Source organism: Mytilus trossulus, chromosome 11, assembly GCF_036588685.1.
Source record: "Mytilus trossulus isolate FHL-02 chromosome 11, PNRI_Mtr1.1.1.hap1, whole genome shotgun sequence".
In the NCBI taxonomy this organism is placed as follows: Eukaryota; Metazoa; Mollusca; class Bivalvia; order Mytilida; family Mytilidae; genus Mytilus; species Mytilus trossulus.
In genome coordinates, this window is record NC_086383.1 from 56,250,429 (window position 1) to 56,269,896 (window position 19,468).

Consider the following 19,468-nt stretch of genomic DNA (forward strand, 5'->3'; position numbering starts at 1 on the left):
GAAAGGACTTTACACTTTCTATCATGTTATTATTTACACTTAACTTTAAAACAATTAACTTCTTTTTACCAGAAATTGCTCACAATCGCTTGCAAGACATTCCATCAGATGACGTTATTAATACCTTAACAGAAAAGAAGCTGATAGGTGATTGTGTTGTTCACTTAGGCGTTGAATTGGGTCTAAGCATCAATAGCATTAAGGAGACAATAGTCAACAATCCAAGGGATTTGTATGATCGTATACATAATCTTCTCATAAAATGGAAAACTTGCAATGAACCCAACATGGTAACGCCAACAATCTACCGACTAATGGTGGCTTTAAAACGTGTTGAAGCGGCTGAAGGACTGGCTTTTGTGATGAAAACATATGACGTGGAGCAAAACTATGAAGTAAGTGTTGTTAGTAGATAAACATGTGACATGTACGTTGAAAGGCGTTATTCTACTTCTTAGAAATGTATTCACTTACACGTGTGATGATACGTTTTTGTTACAGCTTACACAAACAAATACTCTCAGAAATACCTACGATCACCCCTTGATATTATAAAGTCACCTGCTCTCCATAAAAAAATCATGTATACAGACAAGAGTAGTTTATCGCTGCTCAAAAGTCATAGATCGATTGAGAAAAAACAAATCCAGGTAGCCAACTAAAACCGATGGAAACACACATCAACTATAAAAGCACAACAAAGGAAAAACAGAAAACACTAAAGTGCGACAAGAACAAACGCCAACATAAATAGAACCGAATTATTTGACAAAAACTGCCATAATTCTGCCTTGGTACATGTCATTTTATGAAAAAAAATTGGGTTGAACCTGCTCATGACAGAGAAACGAACAAACACATAATATTATAGAGGTTACAGCATGCAAACCGCAGAACAAGCAAGACCACCCATCAACGACAGACAGCACATGACATCACAAACAGTGATGCACGTATGTAACTTATATATATAAGCTTGAACTACATACAACTGTTTTCACAATACCAGTCAAAACAATTATTATGACAATTCGTTATAATGATATACCTGCACTCCAACTGATACATACACTAGCATGAAAATACGGATATTGTGTTATTGAAATTAGCTGACTTTCAAAATTTAGAAACTATTTGAAGTTATGGAGTATCACCCTCATGCAAAGATCAAATTCATTGCCCGATTTTGACTCTACAAATTGTCCTTTTAAGTTTTAATCAGCTCATCATTTTTTAAATAAGTTTTGGATTTTCCAAAAATGTGTTTCCATAATAATTCATAGATATACGTTCAAAGTAGAGTGGTGATTATCTTATAGTGATATCTTTTATTTTGTAAAGTTATTTTAAATGTTGTAGAGTCCAGAAATTGTTGCAAGATTGAATCCTTACAAGGAAAAATGCAATCCAATCCAACCTAAAGATTCTCCCACCAAGGTAACAATCCACTGTTTGTAGCATATATATTAGCGTTATGTAAATTTGGTTAAACTTTCAGAAACTAAAACCCATTACATGTATATAATATCACTTGCTATACTGCATTCTTGTAACTTACTACTACGATCACACATTCATATATGATAGTCAATTGTTTAGATTGACCTTTTAACTAAAAAAAAAAATCCATGGTCCCTGGTATTTCCATAGCAATTTTGAATGTTGAATGGAATGTTCTCTACTAAGGATTATCCTTTGATTTTGTTTGAATAAAACTTTTTGTTGTATTTTTATTTTATTTTTCGGTTTACATTAACACGGAGTCTGAGGATTAAAACATTTTAGACATGACCGACTTAAAAAACATTCATTAAGTTTTATGAAATTCCGAAAAAAAAACCTTCTCATTATCAATTTTTTTTTCTAATAATGTTTTATTAGCCTTCATGAAATTTTATAAGACCCTTACATACACTTCATCATATTTATAAGGAAGAAATATCATCTTTATAAATTTTTGTTTTTTGTTTAAATATTTTAAAGTGTGGATAACTTCTGAGAACCTTACTTTAATTTTGAAACCTTGAATAGACGTTTCTTCGTTGTTATAATGATAAAAGGATTATTACCCATTTATTAAGTTTTATATTTTTCTTTACCTTTCTTTTGTAAATTGGCATTTAGAGGGATTTAAACTTAGAGACAATAATAATAGCATTTGTTTAAAAAATATATATTCCACAGTGAGATCAGAGCAATGGGATACTTAACATTGAACAGTATTATCAGAAGGAATTATAAAAAAGCAAACAATGTTTTTTTTCTTTGATTGAGCATTGGAAAAGTTTCACATTTTGTAACCAGGAAACCCTTTATAGATTGCTTAACGTTATGGAATTTGCATATTGTTGAAGGCCGTACAATGACAAGTTAATTCATCATCCTTTTCATGTAGTCTATGGTAGATAGTTGTCACATTGGCAATCATACCAAATCTTATGTTTTCTTACTCAGACGGTATAGTTTCAATTTTGTAACCCTTGAACTTGATGATGCAAACCAGGGTAACAACTTGGAAGTTGTCGCCATTTTGCTATCTGATTGGACCAAAGGATGTCATTATTGATGTCGAACGTATACATTTGTTTAAAAGTTTGTGGTGTATAACATTTGAAAAATTAATCTACATACATGAAGTTTCTAGACAATGTTTTGACGGCACTTACTTTTGTATGAGGTCATATGAGTGAACTGACGGTATTTCTATCATGTATGAAATCATTGGTGTTCATTTGACTGTGAAATCATAGTACTGCATTGCAATCAAGTTTTATAATTCAAGCTAATGAAGCATTGTTTTCTAGGTGACAAAAACATTTGTAACATGAAACAAATGATAAAATTGCTGCCAAATAAAATAAAGTTAACAGCCATGTGTCACGTTTTAGAAACAAATTCTCTCTTTTAGATTGTGTTAGTACATCTGTAGTTACAATTTATGAAGGAGAATATAAATAACTGCATAAATTATCAAAAACGTTTCAAATCTTAATTGGGGTTTTAAATGCAAGAGGACTAAATGCTTCTCTAATAATGTAATATATGTTCTCATCTAATACCAGTGTAACCATATTGTTGGATTAGTGTGTGTGTGTTTAAGTACTCTCTAAACTCCTTATCTATATTTAACAATGCCTGTACCAAGTCAGGAATATGTCAGTTGATGTTCATTCGTTGGATGTGTTTTATCATTTGATTTTGCCATTTGATTAGGGACTTTCTGTTTTGAATTTTCCTCAGAGTTCAGTATTTTTGTCATTTTACTTATTTCAATGGTTGTTTTGAGGTTTTCAGTTTTTCATAATAAAGAATTTCGAAATTCAGGTCAATACCATGAGGAATATCCCCCATAACTTTGAAAATGTTGGCAGGCAGGGTTTCCGCTGGCGGTCGCCATTTTCGCAATTTGCGAAAAAATAATAATTGTGGCGATAAAAATTCGTCATTTGCGAAAGAATTTGGCGAAAGAAATATATACAACGATTTATTTCCCTCCATCTTGTTTATTTACTTTTTCCGAGTTTCTCGGACTTAACCCGATCAGACAATACTCGGAATTCACCTTGACCTCATTAAGATTTTGACAGAAAATCAATAATAAGCTGATTGCATTTTATAGCTATCGATAACAAAGGACTAATTAATAAAGGTGTTGATTGAATTGTTTGACAAAATGATATGGTTAAATGGCTTCCGTTAACTGTCACATACAGAATTTATTTACAGCTTTGCGACGCACGTGTTTGAAGCAAACTTTTGACGTCTCCTCTCCTTTCAAAGATAGTTAAGAAAAGAAATCTGTTGTTGTGACGAAAAATGTTCAAAAGCAAGAAAAATCTCCGATTAATAACATAATTATTCTGTGACTTTAATACTACTCTCAAATCGTTTGAGTGACACACGTGTTTCAAGCAAAGTTTTTTTTACGTCTCACCTTTTTCACTTACGATGGTCAAGAAAAGAAAACTTTCGTTATGAAGAAAGGAGTAGGTCCAGTAAGACCCCTTTTTGGCCCCAAAATATAGCAGTTTTACAAAATTGTTAAAATGTAAACTTTTAGTTATTTATTGGACAGTAAAATGCTTCTTCTACATAAATATGGGCTGTTTTTGTCAACACAATGCACATATATCGGGTACCAGCACCATTAAGTCATGCTAAATTCCTGAAATCTTCACAATTCTATCATTTTAGTTAAATTTTCCACGGTTTTCGTGTAAAACGAAATTGGCCGCATTCGTGTTCATCCTTAATATTGAAATGTAAGTTGTATTTTATGATAATACATAACATATATAAAGGTTGAGGATGAACACAGATGAGGCCACTTTCATTTTTGACAAAAACCATCTGAAAAGTGACATTTTTCGGCATATTTGATATATTTTTCATATTTAAGCTTGAATCGGTGCATTTTTTATGACTAGATCAGTTAAAATCTTTCACTTAAACTAATTGATTCAAATGAAATAGACACTTCAGTGTTTAAAAAGTGGTCAAAATCATTCGTCAGATGAACCGGAAATTTGAGGCCAAAATCGGTCCTTAACGGACCTACTCCTTTATCAAAAAGGTTGTGAATAACCACTCGAATGAGAGTAACCCTTCAAGGTAATGATTACACATGAAATGAGGGATCAATTTCATGTGATGAAAGCTTTTGTTTTGTTGTAAAAACCACTTCTTAGTACAAAGGGGCATATCAGTATTTTTCTTTTAAAGAAACTTGCCCTACAAACTATACTGGTATTATATGATATAAACATGTCCATTAACTTGTTATATTCCAGGATTTACATCTTCTTTATTAATAAAAGAATAGTGGCACCTTTTGAGTTTGAGAGAATAATCATAGACACAATGGGAAAAAAACCCATCTTATCTAAGGGAGGGGGGGGGGGTGAGTTAGAAAAAAAGGTTAATTTTAAACAAAAAATATATTTATGTTACTTGGCGAAAAAAATAATAAAGTGGCGAAAAATATATTGTTTTGGCGAAAGAGGTGGCGAAAAAAATAATTGACCCAGGGGAAACCCTGTTGGCAGGTCTGATGATTTTATCTAATACAGAAAACAAGTAATTGGTCCCTGGTATTTTCATAGCAATTTGATCAGGGCAAGTTATAAGGATCGGTCAAAAATCCTGTCTTAAATATAATTTTATGAGTCAAAATGTCTGATATGAAGTTAATTAGCCGTGCATCTGCAGTCTGATTTGTTAGTTGGCCGTTCTTTAATATCCGTTTTACAGATGACAATTGCAATTCCATGCCCTTTTTACCGAATGCGACTTACCGAATTACACTTATCACTGGGTTTTACTAACATTAGCAGCACAACATGTGCAACATGTGCATCAGGATCCATTACCCTTCTGAAGCATCTGAGATATCTCCCAGTTTTTGGAGGTGTTAGTGTTGTCTAGGCTTTGGTTTTGGTCAAGTCTGCCACTTTTGTCGCAGAAAGCTGGACATGGGAATAGCTCAAGTCTTAAAAGCTTAGTATTTCAGAAGGTAGCGGACATGGATATCGTTATTTTTTTCGTATATAGATGCCTTATTTTATGAAGTTTCCGTCTGACATATGTCTATTGTCCTTGACCTCATTTTCTTGGTTCAGTGACTACTTGGGAAAAAAATTAAGTAGTATCCTTAGTCTCCCTTTTATTATGACTAATAAGATAACTTTATTTGGAATGTGCGTACCTTGCAAGAACCTCATGCCTGTCAGACAGTTTTCACTTGAACTTGACCTCATTTGATGGATCAGTTTGGTTTGTAAAGACTGTGAGACATTTCAGCTTGTGCACTCTTGTGTTTTCTATGGGTTTTTTTGTTGATTTTTGTTTGTGTGTTTGTCTTTTTTTCTTTTTTAGCTATGACTTTGTCAGTTGATTTTCAACTTGTCAGTTTGAATGCCCCTTTATTATTGTTTACCTTTCTTTTTTGAAGAAGTACATGACCATCTCACTAGGTTCATCTGACTTTGTCTTCATTTGTTCATTGGTCACTTTTAATTTTTCCTGAATTTGATACTTCACAGCCACTGTGACTGAATGGTCAATATTGGGTGTATATTATGAATGTAAGGTGTTAATGTCCATTTGATATAGTTCACGTGCTATTGAACTTGTTTCCTGTGATCTTTAACAGATTTTTAATTTCTGTTTATATCTATAAAAAGATGTTGGTCTGAAAAACTTTCATCATAAAACTGAATTGTTATCAGTTTAAACAGGCGAAATATAAGAGTGTGTGTACTCTGGTGTAAGCTATTACAAGTATTTGGTACATGTATATATAATATTTGCGAGGTAAACAAGTTCATCAGAAGGGTTCACCTTTCATTTACCTCTTTTTATAGTTCAGTGATCAACCTAGACATTAAAACCTGAGTACAATTTATTGACTGGAATATAATTAGCGACTAAGCAAAATGAAACAGTCCATGTTAAAAAATAGCGCACTTACCATTTGTTAATGTTAGTTCAGAAGAAACTTCTTTTACACGTTCTGTGCTCAAAGGGTTCAACAATTGTCCAATGGGGTAATATTTATATTCCTCTCAAGAACTATTTAAACACTAAATTTGACAATTAAACTTCTGTGAAGATCTACAATAACTTGTATTACAGAGATTAGGATTAGAAATCCATGCCAGTTGAAGTCAAAGTTTACATTAAAACCTTAATGGAAATAACATTTTTCTTCTCATTTCAAATGCATGATACAGAGATGAACTAAGCTAAAATAAATCATGAATAAATGTTCTTAAAAAGGTACAATTGATGGGACTTTGGTATTGATAAAAAAAAAAGTCCCGTATGTCTTCAAAGAAGGGGGAAATGTATCCAGGGAAGTGAGTTGGGATCCCGCACATGACAGCTGCGTTTGACTTAAATCTTCATTTACTAAAAATATCAGTTTCCTGGTTCTCCCCGGGCACTCTGGCTTCCTCCGCGAATAAAAACTGGTGCACAAAGTTGCAAAAAGTGCTGAAAGCGGAGTGAAACACTTAAAATCAACTAATTTAATCTTATATCTAAACCAATGAAAGCGTGCATGTTCATGTTGAGGTATGTATAAAGTGGTGTTACTTCTATACTTGACAAGAATGTCATCAAATGTCAAAGTTTACATTAAAAAGCCATGAGACTCTACTTACATTTATAGATTTTTTTAAAGAAATTAAAGGAATAAAAACAAAACATACAATGACCTTTAAAAGGTATTTATGATCCAACTGTTTTAAAAAATGCTGGTTCGATTGAGTTGATTTATTTCACCTATCTCTACCAAAATAGGGTGAATGAAAATGAAAAGTGTCATCCTCCTTAGCAAGTTTTCTGTGGAATCTATATATGTGGTTTAACAACTATGCTTTATTTATAATGATGGAGATATTTTCTAATCGCAGGTACGTGTCCGTGTTAAAGCTGGTAAACATGTATTTGTCCATGAAATGGCACCAGGAACCGCCAGTCTTGCTGGGGTATGTACCATCACAATGTATTCCATATTTTCATCTATATATTACCATAGTATATTTTTTTTCTCCTGCTATAATCAGATGTGGAAAATGAAAATAAATAAAACAGGAACATTGAGGAAATGCTCAGTATATGTGAAGAAAACATACGCAGAAATCTTCTACGTGCAAGTGAAGTAGTTGTAAATATTCACATTGCAAGTAAAGGTACATGGAGGCGATAACACATATAATAATATAATAATCCAACCGATCAACAAGACTGTCACTAACAATAGAAAACTATTTGCTTCTTTCAATGGTAAATACGTATAATAAAAAAAATATCATGAAACTTTGAAATGGAAAACAACTAAATACTAAACTCGTTCAAAGGGTATCTACACGTCTCGATATCTTCAAAATCGCTTATCTAAAAATACTACAATCACTAACATTTTAAATATTAAAAATCGTAGTAACCTTTCTATCAATCAGTGTTATACTAAAAATGACTTACATGTCCCTGTCTTTCCACCAACAAGACGGTAAGGTCCACATTTAATGGTCGCACATTTTTTCTAAATTTTGAATCTGAAATCAATTGAAAATCATCAGTATCACATTTGTACTCACATGAAACAAATTGGTACGTAGGTGAAACTGGACGATATTTATCTAAACTCACGAAAGAACACCTTTATCGTTTTAAAAGACCCCATATATACAAAAGTATCATTTATCAACACCTTAAGAAACACAAGACAGGGGCGAAAGGTACCAGAGGGACATTCAAACTCATAGATAGAAAATAAGCTGAGTGACAACGCCGTCGCTAAAAAAGAAAAGACAAATAATAGAACACGAGACCCATCATAGAAAACTTAAGACTAAGCAACACGAACAAAATCCAACAATCATCCTAATAAATATCTAACAGTTCAAACTTTAGAAGTAGTTAAGAAGCAGCCTTGGGAATCTTATTCAATATTTGTACGATCACGGAAAATAATTGAAATAAATTGGATTAAAAAATTACAGTCTATCCACTCGGTCTTAATGACAATATCATTGGAATTGGTAATATATCAAAAACAGATTATGTTATTATTTTTGGATATAGTTTGTAAAACAGTTTGTAAAAACCGTTCTCATGGGTATCAAATAAATCACAACCGAAGCTCTGTTAGGTCATTTTTTAAAAACAACAAACAAAAGAACTATGTCAATTGGACCTGCTTTGATATTATAACCGCCCTTGAATTTTTACTAGATTACATTTGTGTTCGCTATGGAGATTCCATATATCGTCAAGTTATCGGAATTCCTATGGGACTAACTGTGCACCACTTATTGAAGTTATGTTTCTTTATTGTTATAAGTTGCAATGTATGACTAGAATCTGCAAAACCACATCGAAACAACATCTGATTCAAACATTTAATAACAATTCTAGATATCTGGATGATATATTGGCTCTTAACAATGACGACTTCAGTATGTACACTAAAAAGATGTATCCGGTCGAAATGACTTTAATTAAAGCTAATTCTAACAATGAACACTGCCCTTGCCGGGATCTTGATATCTATATCTGATTCAAACATTTAATTACACTTCTAGATAACTGGATGATATATTGGCTCTTAATAATGACGACTTCAGTATGTACACTAAAAAGATTTATCCTGTCGAAATGACTTTCATTAAAGCTAATTCTAACAATGAACACTGCCCTTGCCTGGATCTTGATATCTATATCTTTAAAAGGAAGATGAATATCAAAATTTATGATGAAAGAGATGATTTTGCATTTCCTTTTGTTAAATATCCATTTTTTTATGGTGACGTTCCATTGTCACTGTCTTATGGCGTTTATATATCTCAACTTGTTTGATTCACTCGTTTATGTAACAACGTGTTTGATTTTAAAAGAAAGAAATCTCTGTTTTACTGAAAAATTATTACACCAGGGTTTTCAATATCACAAACTAGTTAAAACATTTACTAGATTTTGTCATTGGTACAAGGACATCATTCGTAGATATAAATCAACATGCATACATCTTATACGTTCAGGTATTTCACATCTAATCTTTTATGGTGACATTCTTTACAAAGCCCAAACATGACGGCATTCTCATCAAAAGCTAACCAAAACTTTAAACAAACTTATTCAGACGGGATATACTTACGATACTGTTGTCAGGTCAACATTTTTGGCATATGTTGGTATTAATATTGATTCACGCATATAATTTTTGCATCGGAAATTAACATATTTATTCTAAAACCAGTTGTTGTCATGATACTGGTTATGTTCTTCTCATACATTGTATGATGGTATGATACTAAACCTCTAACGGAAGGGATTGTGCTTGATTTTCATATGATGAATACATAATCTTTCAAACAGTTTTATTGAGTTCTGGATTGGGCATGTTAGTAACTGCTAGTAGTTATTTGAAAGTTAATGTATCATTGTCTTTTTGCGTAGTTTCTTTTGTTACATATTCTGACATCTGACTCGGACTTCTTATAAACTGCGATTTACTGTGCATATTACTGTGTGTTGCTTTATTCTACATTGGCTAGATTAAAGGGGAGGGTTGAGATCCCACAAAACATGGACAACCAAGCACACTTTTGCGCCTGTACCAAATCAGGAGACTGTGGCCTTTGTTAGTTTTGTATGGTTTTTTTTTTAAATTTCAGTTTATTTATATGTTTTGAAGTTTAGTATGACGGCCATTTTTACTGAACTAGTACATATTTTATATGGGGGCCAGCTGATGCCTACCTCTGCGTGATGGATTTTCTCGCTGCGTTGAAGACCCATTGATGGCCTATCTGCTCTTGGTTGGGTTGTTGTCTCTTTGACATATTCTCCATTTCCATTCTCAATTTTATCATGTACAAAGTCTAATGATAATCATGCACGAAAGAAACTTCAACAAATGCAAAACACAAAATAAAATTACAGATACAACACCAAAATTGAAAAACTTATATTTAATGTAATGAACTGTAAAGTAAAACGAAAGTAAATTTGAAGTGAAGAAAAACAGAAATCAAGATAATGATGAGATATAAAGGTGTTGAAATGTTGTTTGTGTTAATTGCAGTCCTGCCCCCTCATTAGTTAAGTGTCTCAAAGTACTCCAAATGTTAATAAAATATGCCAAATAACAAAAAAAAGTTATGATAATTTTTATTTCATCCAGTCAATCGTCATGTCATTGGTGTAACCCGAATTAAAGAAATAATATAATTCTGTAGCATTTATAGATTTGCATTTTGTAAAGTTATTTTAATGTTCTGTTGTATATTTCAGTAGTTTTTATTGTAATTTTTGTAGTTCTGTGGTATATTTTGAGTATTCTGTGGTATTCTGCAGTGTTCTGTGGTAAAAAGACGCTCCGAGTTGGTAGGGAATATGACAGTTGTTATCCATTCGTTTGATGTGTTTGAACTTTTGATTTTGCCATTTGATTGGGGACTTTCCTTTTTGAATTTTCCTCCGAGTTCAGTATTTTTGTGATTTTACCTTTTAACTTTACCGAATTATCCCGGTATTTTAAATACATTTGCCAAATTAAAATGTAAATTAAAATATAAGTATTTACTTTCAAGTAATACTAGTTAAACATTTGTTAATTATGATAATAAAGTTAATTCTTCTATTTTACATCATATGTACTTTGCCTTTAAAAATTAGAAAACTTTGACACGACAAATGTTGATTGATTGATTAGTGTTTAACGCCACTTCAACAATGTTGCGCTATTTTGTGCCTGTCAGTTTTTAATGGTGGAGGAAGAAGGGGTGTCTGGAGAGTTGAGTGTACGTGCCCCGTGCAGGATTTACACTCCCAACCTCGAACTCAGTGTTGACAAGATAGTTAATGATACAGTTGTTCGACTATGTAGACCCCTCGGTCACCCAGACCCCTGATAAATTTTGAAAGATAAAAAAAAATCTTAGTTTTTAGACAAAAAGAAATATATAACATGATGAATTTTAAAAGATAAATTATAAAGAAAAAGTAATCATAAGTTATTGATCAAAGGAATTATTTTTGGATGACCTTCACTTTAAGCGTTGTTCATGGTCTTGGGTTGGAGTATTACTGTTCCAATATTTACAATTTATTTGCAAAATCAATGTGACTTTGTTTTAAAATATAAAAAGCGCTCTCAACAAATCATCTCATCGTTAGTTTATCATGATTGTATCCATAACTTTACAACTTTCACCTGTTCATGTATTTTCTCGTATTTTTCCAATGTCACAATGCTTATGTCAAAGTAACAAAGAAAGAGTTGATTTACAATAAAGTCACTTACACCGTTATACATCTCGTCGACTGTCAAAATCCATTAATAAAAAGTCCATGATGTGGTAGTATGATTGGAACAGCATAAACAAATCTTGACGTTAACGATTAGCAGATATACAATATTTTCGTGCGGACACAAAGCGTTTCAATGAAGAGTGTCAAATTAGAATATGACTTTTTATACGACCGCAAATTTTGAAAAAAATTTTCGTCGTATATTGCTATCACGTTGGCGTCGGCGTCGTCGTCGTCCGAATACTTTTAGTTTTCGCACTCTAACTTGAGTAAAAGAGAATAGATATCTATGAAATTTTAACACAAGGTTTATAACCATAAAAGGAAGGTTGGTATTGATTTTGGGAGTTTTGGTCCCAACATTTTAGGAATTAGGGGCCAAAATGGGCCCAAATAAGCATTTTCTTGGTTTTCGCACTATAACTTTAGTTAAAGTTAATAGAAATCTATGAAATTTTGACACAAGGTTTACGACCACAAAAGAAAGGTTGGGATTGATTTTGGGAGTTTTGGTTTCAACAGTTTAGGAATTAGGGGCCAAAAAAGGGCCCAAATAAGCATTATTCTTGGTTTTTGCACAATAACTTTAGGTTAAGTAAATAGAAATCAATGAAATTTAAACACAATGTTTATGACCACAAAAGGAAAATTGGTATTGATTTTGGGAGTTTAGGTCCCAACAGTTTAGGAATTAAGGGCCAAAAAGGGACTTAAATTAGCATTTTTCTTGGTTTTCGCACCATAACGTTAGTATAAGTAAATAGAAATCTATGAAATTAATAACACAAGGTTTATGACCATAAAAGGAAGGTTGGTATTGATTTTGGGAGTTTTGGTCCCAACAGTTTAGGAAAAAGGGGCCCAAAGGGTCCAAAATTAAACTTTGTTTGATTTCATCAAAATTGAATAATAAACTTAGTTTGATTTTGACCAAAAATGAATTGGTTGGGTTCTTTGATATGTTGAATCTAAAAATGTACTTAGATTCTTGATTATTGGCCCAGTTTTCAAGTTGGTCCAAATCTGGGTCCAAAATTAAACTTTATTTGATTTCATCAAAAATTTAATAAATGGGGTTCTTTGATATGCCAAATCTAACTGTGTATGTAGATTCTTCATTTTTGGTCCCGTTTTCAAATTGGCCTACATTAAGGTCCAAAGGGTCCAAAATTAAACTAAGTTTGATTTTAACAAAAATTAAATTCTTGGGCCTCTTTGATATGCTGAATCTCAACATGTACTTAGATTTTTGATTATGGGCCCAGTTTTCAAGTTGGTCCAAATCAGGATCTAAAATTATTATATTAAGTATTGTGCAATAGCAAGTCTTTTCAATTGCACAGTATTTTGCAATGGCAAGAAATATCTAATTTCACAATATTGTGAAATAGCAAAAAAAAATTTTAATTAGAGTTATCTTTCTTTGTCCAGAATAGTAAGCAAGAAATATCTGATTGCAAGATTTTTTTTTAATTGGAGTTATCTTTCTTTGTCCAGAATCAACTTAAATCTTTGTTATATACAATATACAATGTATATTCACTTTTTACTACCAACTGATAAATTAAAATAATCTTTACCATTCAGTGATAACAAGAAGTTTTTTTACATCTTAATATTTTATGATGTATTTAAATGAGTAGTTATTGTTGCAAACTCCATTAGAATATTTTAATTGAGATTAGTTTTGGAATAAGGGAAAGGGGGATGTGCTTAAAAAATTGGGTTCAATTTTTCTCATTTGAAATTTCATAAATAAAAAGAAAATTTCTTCAAACATTTTTTTGAGAGGATTAATATTCAACAGCATAGTGAATTGCTCTAAGAGAAAACAAAAATTTTAAGTTCATTAGAACACATTCATTCTGTGTCAGAAACCTATGCTGTGTCAACTATTAAATCACAATCCAAATTTAGAGCTGAATCCAGCTTGAATGTTGTGTCCATACTTTGCCCAACCGTTCAGGGTTCACCTCTGCGGTCGTATAAAGCTACGCCCTGCGGAGCATCTGGTTCTAGATTATCATGGTATTTTTGATATTTTACTTTACAATTCTTTACTTTCATCTTCTTTTTAGTTCATCAACGAGGAAATAAATTTTACAAAGATGGGAATGATTGCTCTGAATATTCTTGCTGCTGCTTTATATGACCTATTAAAACCTGATAAACCACATCTACGTCAAAGGAGCGATTGTGATATAACATACTTGTACCAGGAGCACAGGAAAGTAAACAAATATATTCCAACTAACGGATGGGGAGGGATGTGGCAAGCTATTCAAGTTACAGACATATCTACTGGAGATGATATCGAGCGCATACGACATACAAGGAATGAACTACAGCACTCAACAGAATTTAAACTTGGAGATACACGTTTTAACGAGTTGTGTAACATAATAAGAGATCTTTTAAACAGATTTGATATACTTAACAAACCAGCAAGGCTTTATATTGATCACCTAAAGGAAATTTTGGCTAAAACTGTTTCTGCTCAGGATGTTCAATCAATTAAAAATGAAATATTAGGTAAATATGGGTTAAACTTTGGACTTCTTAGCCTTTATAGAACCAATATGTGTGCACAAAGTTCGTTATGGTTTTATTCATATTAGTTGCCCCGTATTAGTGTATGTGACCTTAAGTATTAAGCAGACAGTTTGTTTCAAGAAAAGTGTTCCATTAGCTAATACTCATTTCAGCTTTTGTTTACTATTGTTCCAAACAAATTGGGTTAAACTGCAAAACTTGTAATTTTGAAGTAGAATTTCAAACTGTAACTTAATTTATCTGTGCAGTTATGATGTATTTTATTTTTATTTCAGAAATGGATATTACAGTTGAAATTGAAAACCCAATGCAAGTTCAACCTTAATAAAAAATTAAATCAGGATTTTTATTGCAAACAGTTATTTTTGGCACATTATTTGAAATAGGCATACTACTTATCATACCAGCATATTGACAGTAGATCAACAACAATTCATGACTAGAATGCCGTCTTTAGAGTAGAGATGTAATGCTGTTATTTATAGTAAGTCTAAGGTTTAAGACATTTCAAAGAAGACATAGTGAACCTAACTGTCTATTCATACAGTTGACGAAAGTAATGGCTGAGATAAAATAGTGGACCAATCTTTATATTGGTAGAATTATGAAAGTAAGGCCACACCAATTTAATTTCTTGTTCTACGGATTTTTGGACTCCAAAAATTGGGGCGAGCGAGCGATTTGAAAATTTTAATAAAAAAATATTTAATTTGAAAATTTTTTTAGGCGCTGCTTAAAAAGTAAAGGCGAGCGATTATATTTTTTTTTTGTAAACATAAAATAGTAGGTTTTGACTATATTAAAACTTCATTGATCACTTGTACCTTGACATTTCTTTAATTTATGAAGTATTTGTTCCCTGTTCAACAAGAACTAATTGATTAATTAAATCTGGTCTATGTATGTGTGACTGAAAATGAGACAATTCTCCATCCAGGTCATAATCAGGTTCAGAACAACCCCTTAATGTTATGATTATTAACTTATGAATATCCATTTTATGAGGTTATGAATATCCCTTTTATGAGGGGTCAATATAAGTTATAATATATTTTTTTTGTAAAAATACTTTAAGTACAAAAGGGCTTGTATTTTCTCAAAGAACTATAATATTTGGCATTAAATGGTCAAAAAATGTCCAAGAATTTTGTAATATTCCTGGACTTTAACCATGTTAACACATTTACTTTAACAGTTTAATATTATTCAAAACAAGTGGACCCATCCCTCTTTTAGAAAAGTTGTTTAAAATATAATGTATTTCTCCTCTTTTTGAGTAAAAAATTCTAAATTGTCAAAGGTTTTGTATAGTAGCACCAAGGATTTGTATAGTTAACTATACAAATCCTTGGTAGCACTATTCAAATCTTTAGTATTTCTATTTTCTTTTCTACAACAGTAAACCTGGTAAAATGACCCCTTCAAGGCCAAGTTGTCTGAGGGAGGGTTGGTCCCAACCTGATAATAACAAACATAGGTCCAAGTACAGCCTTTTACACAGAGCTTTGATCAAGACCAACCAGCAAGCTATAAGGGACCACAACTTAGTATTGTACACAATTCGAACAGGAAAACCAACAAACTAATTTATATTTCCAAACGGGAAAATACCAATGAACCACATCAACAAATGATAACTGCTGAACGACAGGTCCCTGAATCAACAGGACAGGTGCACAAACCTGCAGCGTGTATGACCGTCGCCATACATTATAATTACAGTTAAAGGCAAATCCTTCAGAAGTTCTTTGTACTTTATTTTAACAACGAACCTTTTTTTGTAGGGAATATAAGTTAAGGGGGAAAGAAACCAACGTTTTGTTCTGTACTGGTATTTCCGCTATAATGTATTTATATCGGAGCACTCCCGCTTGGAATAAATTGGTTTCATGCTGAAACAAATATTCTCGCAGATATTTACAGTGTTGTGGGGTGTTGATAGGTTTAAAATCGCAATATAAAGGCAAGACTGTGATTTTTAAAACAAATGTTGCGATCTTTTTATAATATTTAAAAAAAAAACGGTGCGGGAAATGGACATGTTTTCATTTCCGGATGCGGGAAGCGGGAATATAATAAAAATAAAAAAAATCTGTTTTGAAAAAAATAGGTGCGGGCGGGTCCGTCGAACAAGGAATCAAATTGGTGTAGCCTAATGGTCAAGATACGATAGTGGACCATTGTCGAAATTGTGGACTAAACTTAAAAAGGGAACCGATATTGTAATGTTTAAGTGTTATTATTTAATAATTTAATTACATGCAGCAAACATGTTATGTGAATAATTACCAATACTTAAATCGTTATGTACATAACAATTAATATTTGTTTATAAATATGTTTCGTGTGTTATATTAATGAAATGAAATGTTAAGACGTAGAAAATATGTATAGTACACAGACAAAACAAGAACGCATAACAAAACAGCCTTTATCTTTTTATCAGAAGTAACAGAATTATTTTTGTCCTTTTGTGAAGTTAATGTAGATAGACGACCTTATTAGTCATCATTAAATATATTTACATCTTTTGTAAACCTTGGCTTGAATAATTGTATGTAGATAGATCACCTAATTAGTCATCATTAGATATATTTACAACGTTTGTATACTTGATTTTTTATTATTAATTGTTTTGGCTTTTAACTAGCTGTCAGTAACTGCGAGTACTCTAAAATCTAACTTTCTTTAAAATTTGACCTGTTTATACTACTTTTAATGCTTTTTTGTTATTTAATATAAACATGGATCTTGTTTATATGATGAGTTTATTTACAACCACTGGGTCGATGCCACTGCTGGTGGAGATTTATTTCCCCGAGGGTATCACCAGCCCAGTAGTCAGCACTTTTTAAGCTGACATGAATTATCATTCATACGGTTATATTTATAAATTAACTATTTACAAAATTTAGACTTTGAAAAACTTAGGCTTTTCTACCCCAGGCATAGATTACCTTAGCTGTATTTGGCAAAACTTTTAGGAATTTTGGTCCTTAATGCTCTTCATTTCGTACTTTATCTGGCTTTTTCAATTTTTTGGGGATTCGAGCGTCACTGATGAGTCTTTTGTAGACGAAACGCGAGTCTGGCGTATGTACAAAATTTAGTCCTGGTATCTATGATGAGTTTATTTACTATATACCAGCTTTGATTATTTGGAATTACAACAAATGTTCATTTCTTCGTACTATGAACATCAAATGTTTTTTTTTTCATTTCTCCCTAAATATTGTTCTTGCAACTGTACAGGAAGTTTTATCTAGCACTTATTGTATATTTTTATTGCTGATATTCCCCCATATATACCAAGTGTTAGATTAGTTTTATTGATATAAAAGATTTATTGGTATTCCTAAACGGAAGATTTTTTACACACAGAAGAATAAGTATACTTAACCACAAAATTATTTTCATTTACTTGTGTATTATATGACACTGGTCTCTTCAAAAGTGATGATTTTCTAAAATGTGTTTAACATTTCACAGTGATATCATACTTTAACTTTGTTTAAACTGTTTATTTACTTTTGACCTTAATTATTTATCCATTATAGTGTTTATTAACTATGTATTTGCATTCGGGTATCGCAGATCAAATTAATTGAATCATTCGGTGCTAATTTGCTTATTTTTATTCAGTTAAGCCTTCCAATTGATATTTTATAGTATGTTTTCTGTGTTGTGATGTTATACTATTGTTTCAGAAAAGTGAGAAGGTATGGTACCATTTTAACGTTCAATCCTGCTGCACCTGTTTGCACCTGTCCTAAGTCAGGAATCTGATGTACAGAAGTTGTCGGCTGTTTAAATAGATCATAAAGTTACGTGATCCTGGTTTTCGCATTTAAATAGTTCCACACTAGTAATTTTTGGGGCTTGTTGTTCGGTGTGTACCAGGGCTTCATAAATTGTTACTTGGATGTTGAGCTGTCTCATTGGTACACATACCACATCTTCCTATATCTCTTTTCCTCTTCCTGAAGCAGGGATTATTTATTTGGACTCCGTAATGATCTCAATATCTAAAAAGAAGGAATATGGTGTACATATATTTCATAACTAGATTAAACAGTTGTAGCATGCCAGATAATTCTATATTTCCAAATATATAGAGACCTGTTTGTGTAATAATCACTGATCAGAATACAAAATAAGGCAATAATGTGTGATTGAATGAAAAATCTATCCATCCAATGGTAGAATAATGTGAATGTAAGCAACTAAAGCATACTGCATCGCATTCATCAAAAAGCTAAATCGATTTATTGTAAACTAGAGAAAGCCCTTGCATAAAATAAATGTGAAACAATCTTATTTATGATAAATAATCAACAACTACAAGGGTTGTTAAACAACCTGGACATCCTATGAGGGTACAGCCACTGCATGAAATGATACGTTTACAAAATTTATTCATATATTAAATTTCTAGTTTTGAATTTAAGGTCTGATTTATGAAGAATTATTTTAGTAGTTTATGAAAATTTAATAATTTTTTTGAATTTCTTATTTTTTTAAGTTTAATTCCGATTTATGGGTTATTAAACTTGATATTTATTTGAAAAATAATAGCAGTTTAAATTTGTTATTTAAAAGGTTTAAATCTAGTTTCTCTAATTCTATGGAAATTTATCCCTTTTCGAACCCATTGTATAAAAAAATTTAATCAACGTGTGGTTGCTGGTGATCTCAGAAGATCATTGGTTGATTTTAAGGGTCATGACCTTTTTGGCTGACTGGATGAACCAAAATATGATAACAGGTGTTAATGAAATTGACAACTTCGTGCAATGTGAAAGGCACTCTAAGGGGATTTTCGGTAAACAAAAAAAGAAAATGTCTTTTTAATCATTAGAGAAACAGATTCTTACATAGTTACTCGTGGATTATCGGATTTATCCAATCTCGATAGTTAAATTATTTTTTATCAAAACTACTAATATCAGACGATTTAACTGAAATTTAATTTAGATTAAATAACAAGTTTATACTGATCAATTTTTGTTCGGTAAATTTGAAAATTAATGCCAGTTTTGGTATACGTTTATTTTTTATCAAAACTACTAATATCAGACGATTTAACTGAAATTTA

The 19,468-nt window shown here is 31.8% G+C and overlaps 1 protein-coding gene across 1 annotated transcript in view; it reads left to right on the forward strand.

Moving 5' to 3' along the window:
- The window catches only part of LOC134690183 (uncharacterized), a 63,116-nt gene extending 44,366 nt beyond the window's left edge, over positions 1-18,750 (forward strand). The window contains exons 14-18 of the mRNA XM_063550160.1: positions 73-395; positions 1,360-1,437; positions 7,416-7,490; positions 13,899-14,352; positions 14,649-18,750. Of these exons, the coding sequence (XP_063406230.1) occupies positions 73-395; positions 1,360-1,437; positions 7,416-7,490; positions 13,899-14,352; positions 14,649-14,698 (980 nt within the window). The 3' untranslated portion in view covers positions 14,699-18,750. The remainder of the gene's footprint in view (positions 1-72; positions 396-1,359; positions 1,438-7,415; positions 7,491-13,898; positions 14,353-14,648) is intronic.
- Positions 18,751-19,468: the final 718 nt, after the last annotated feature.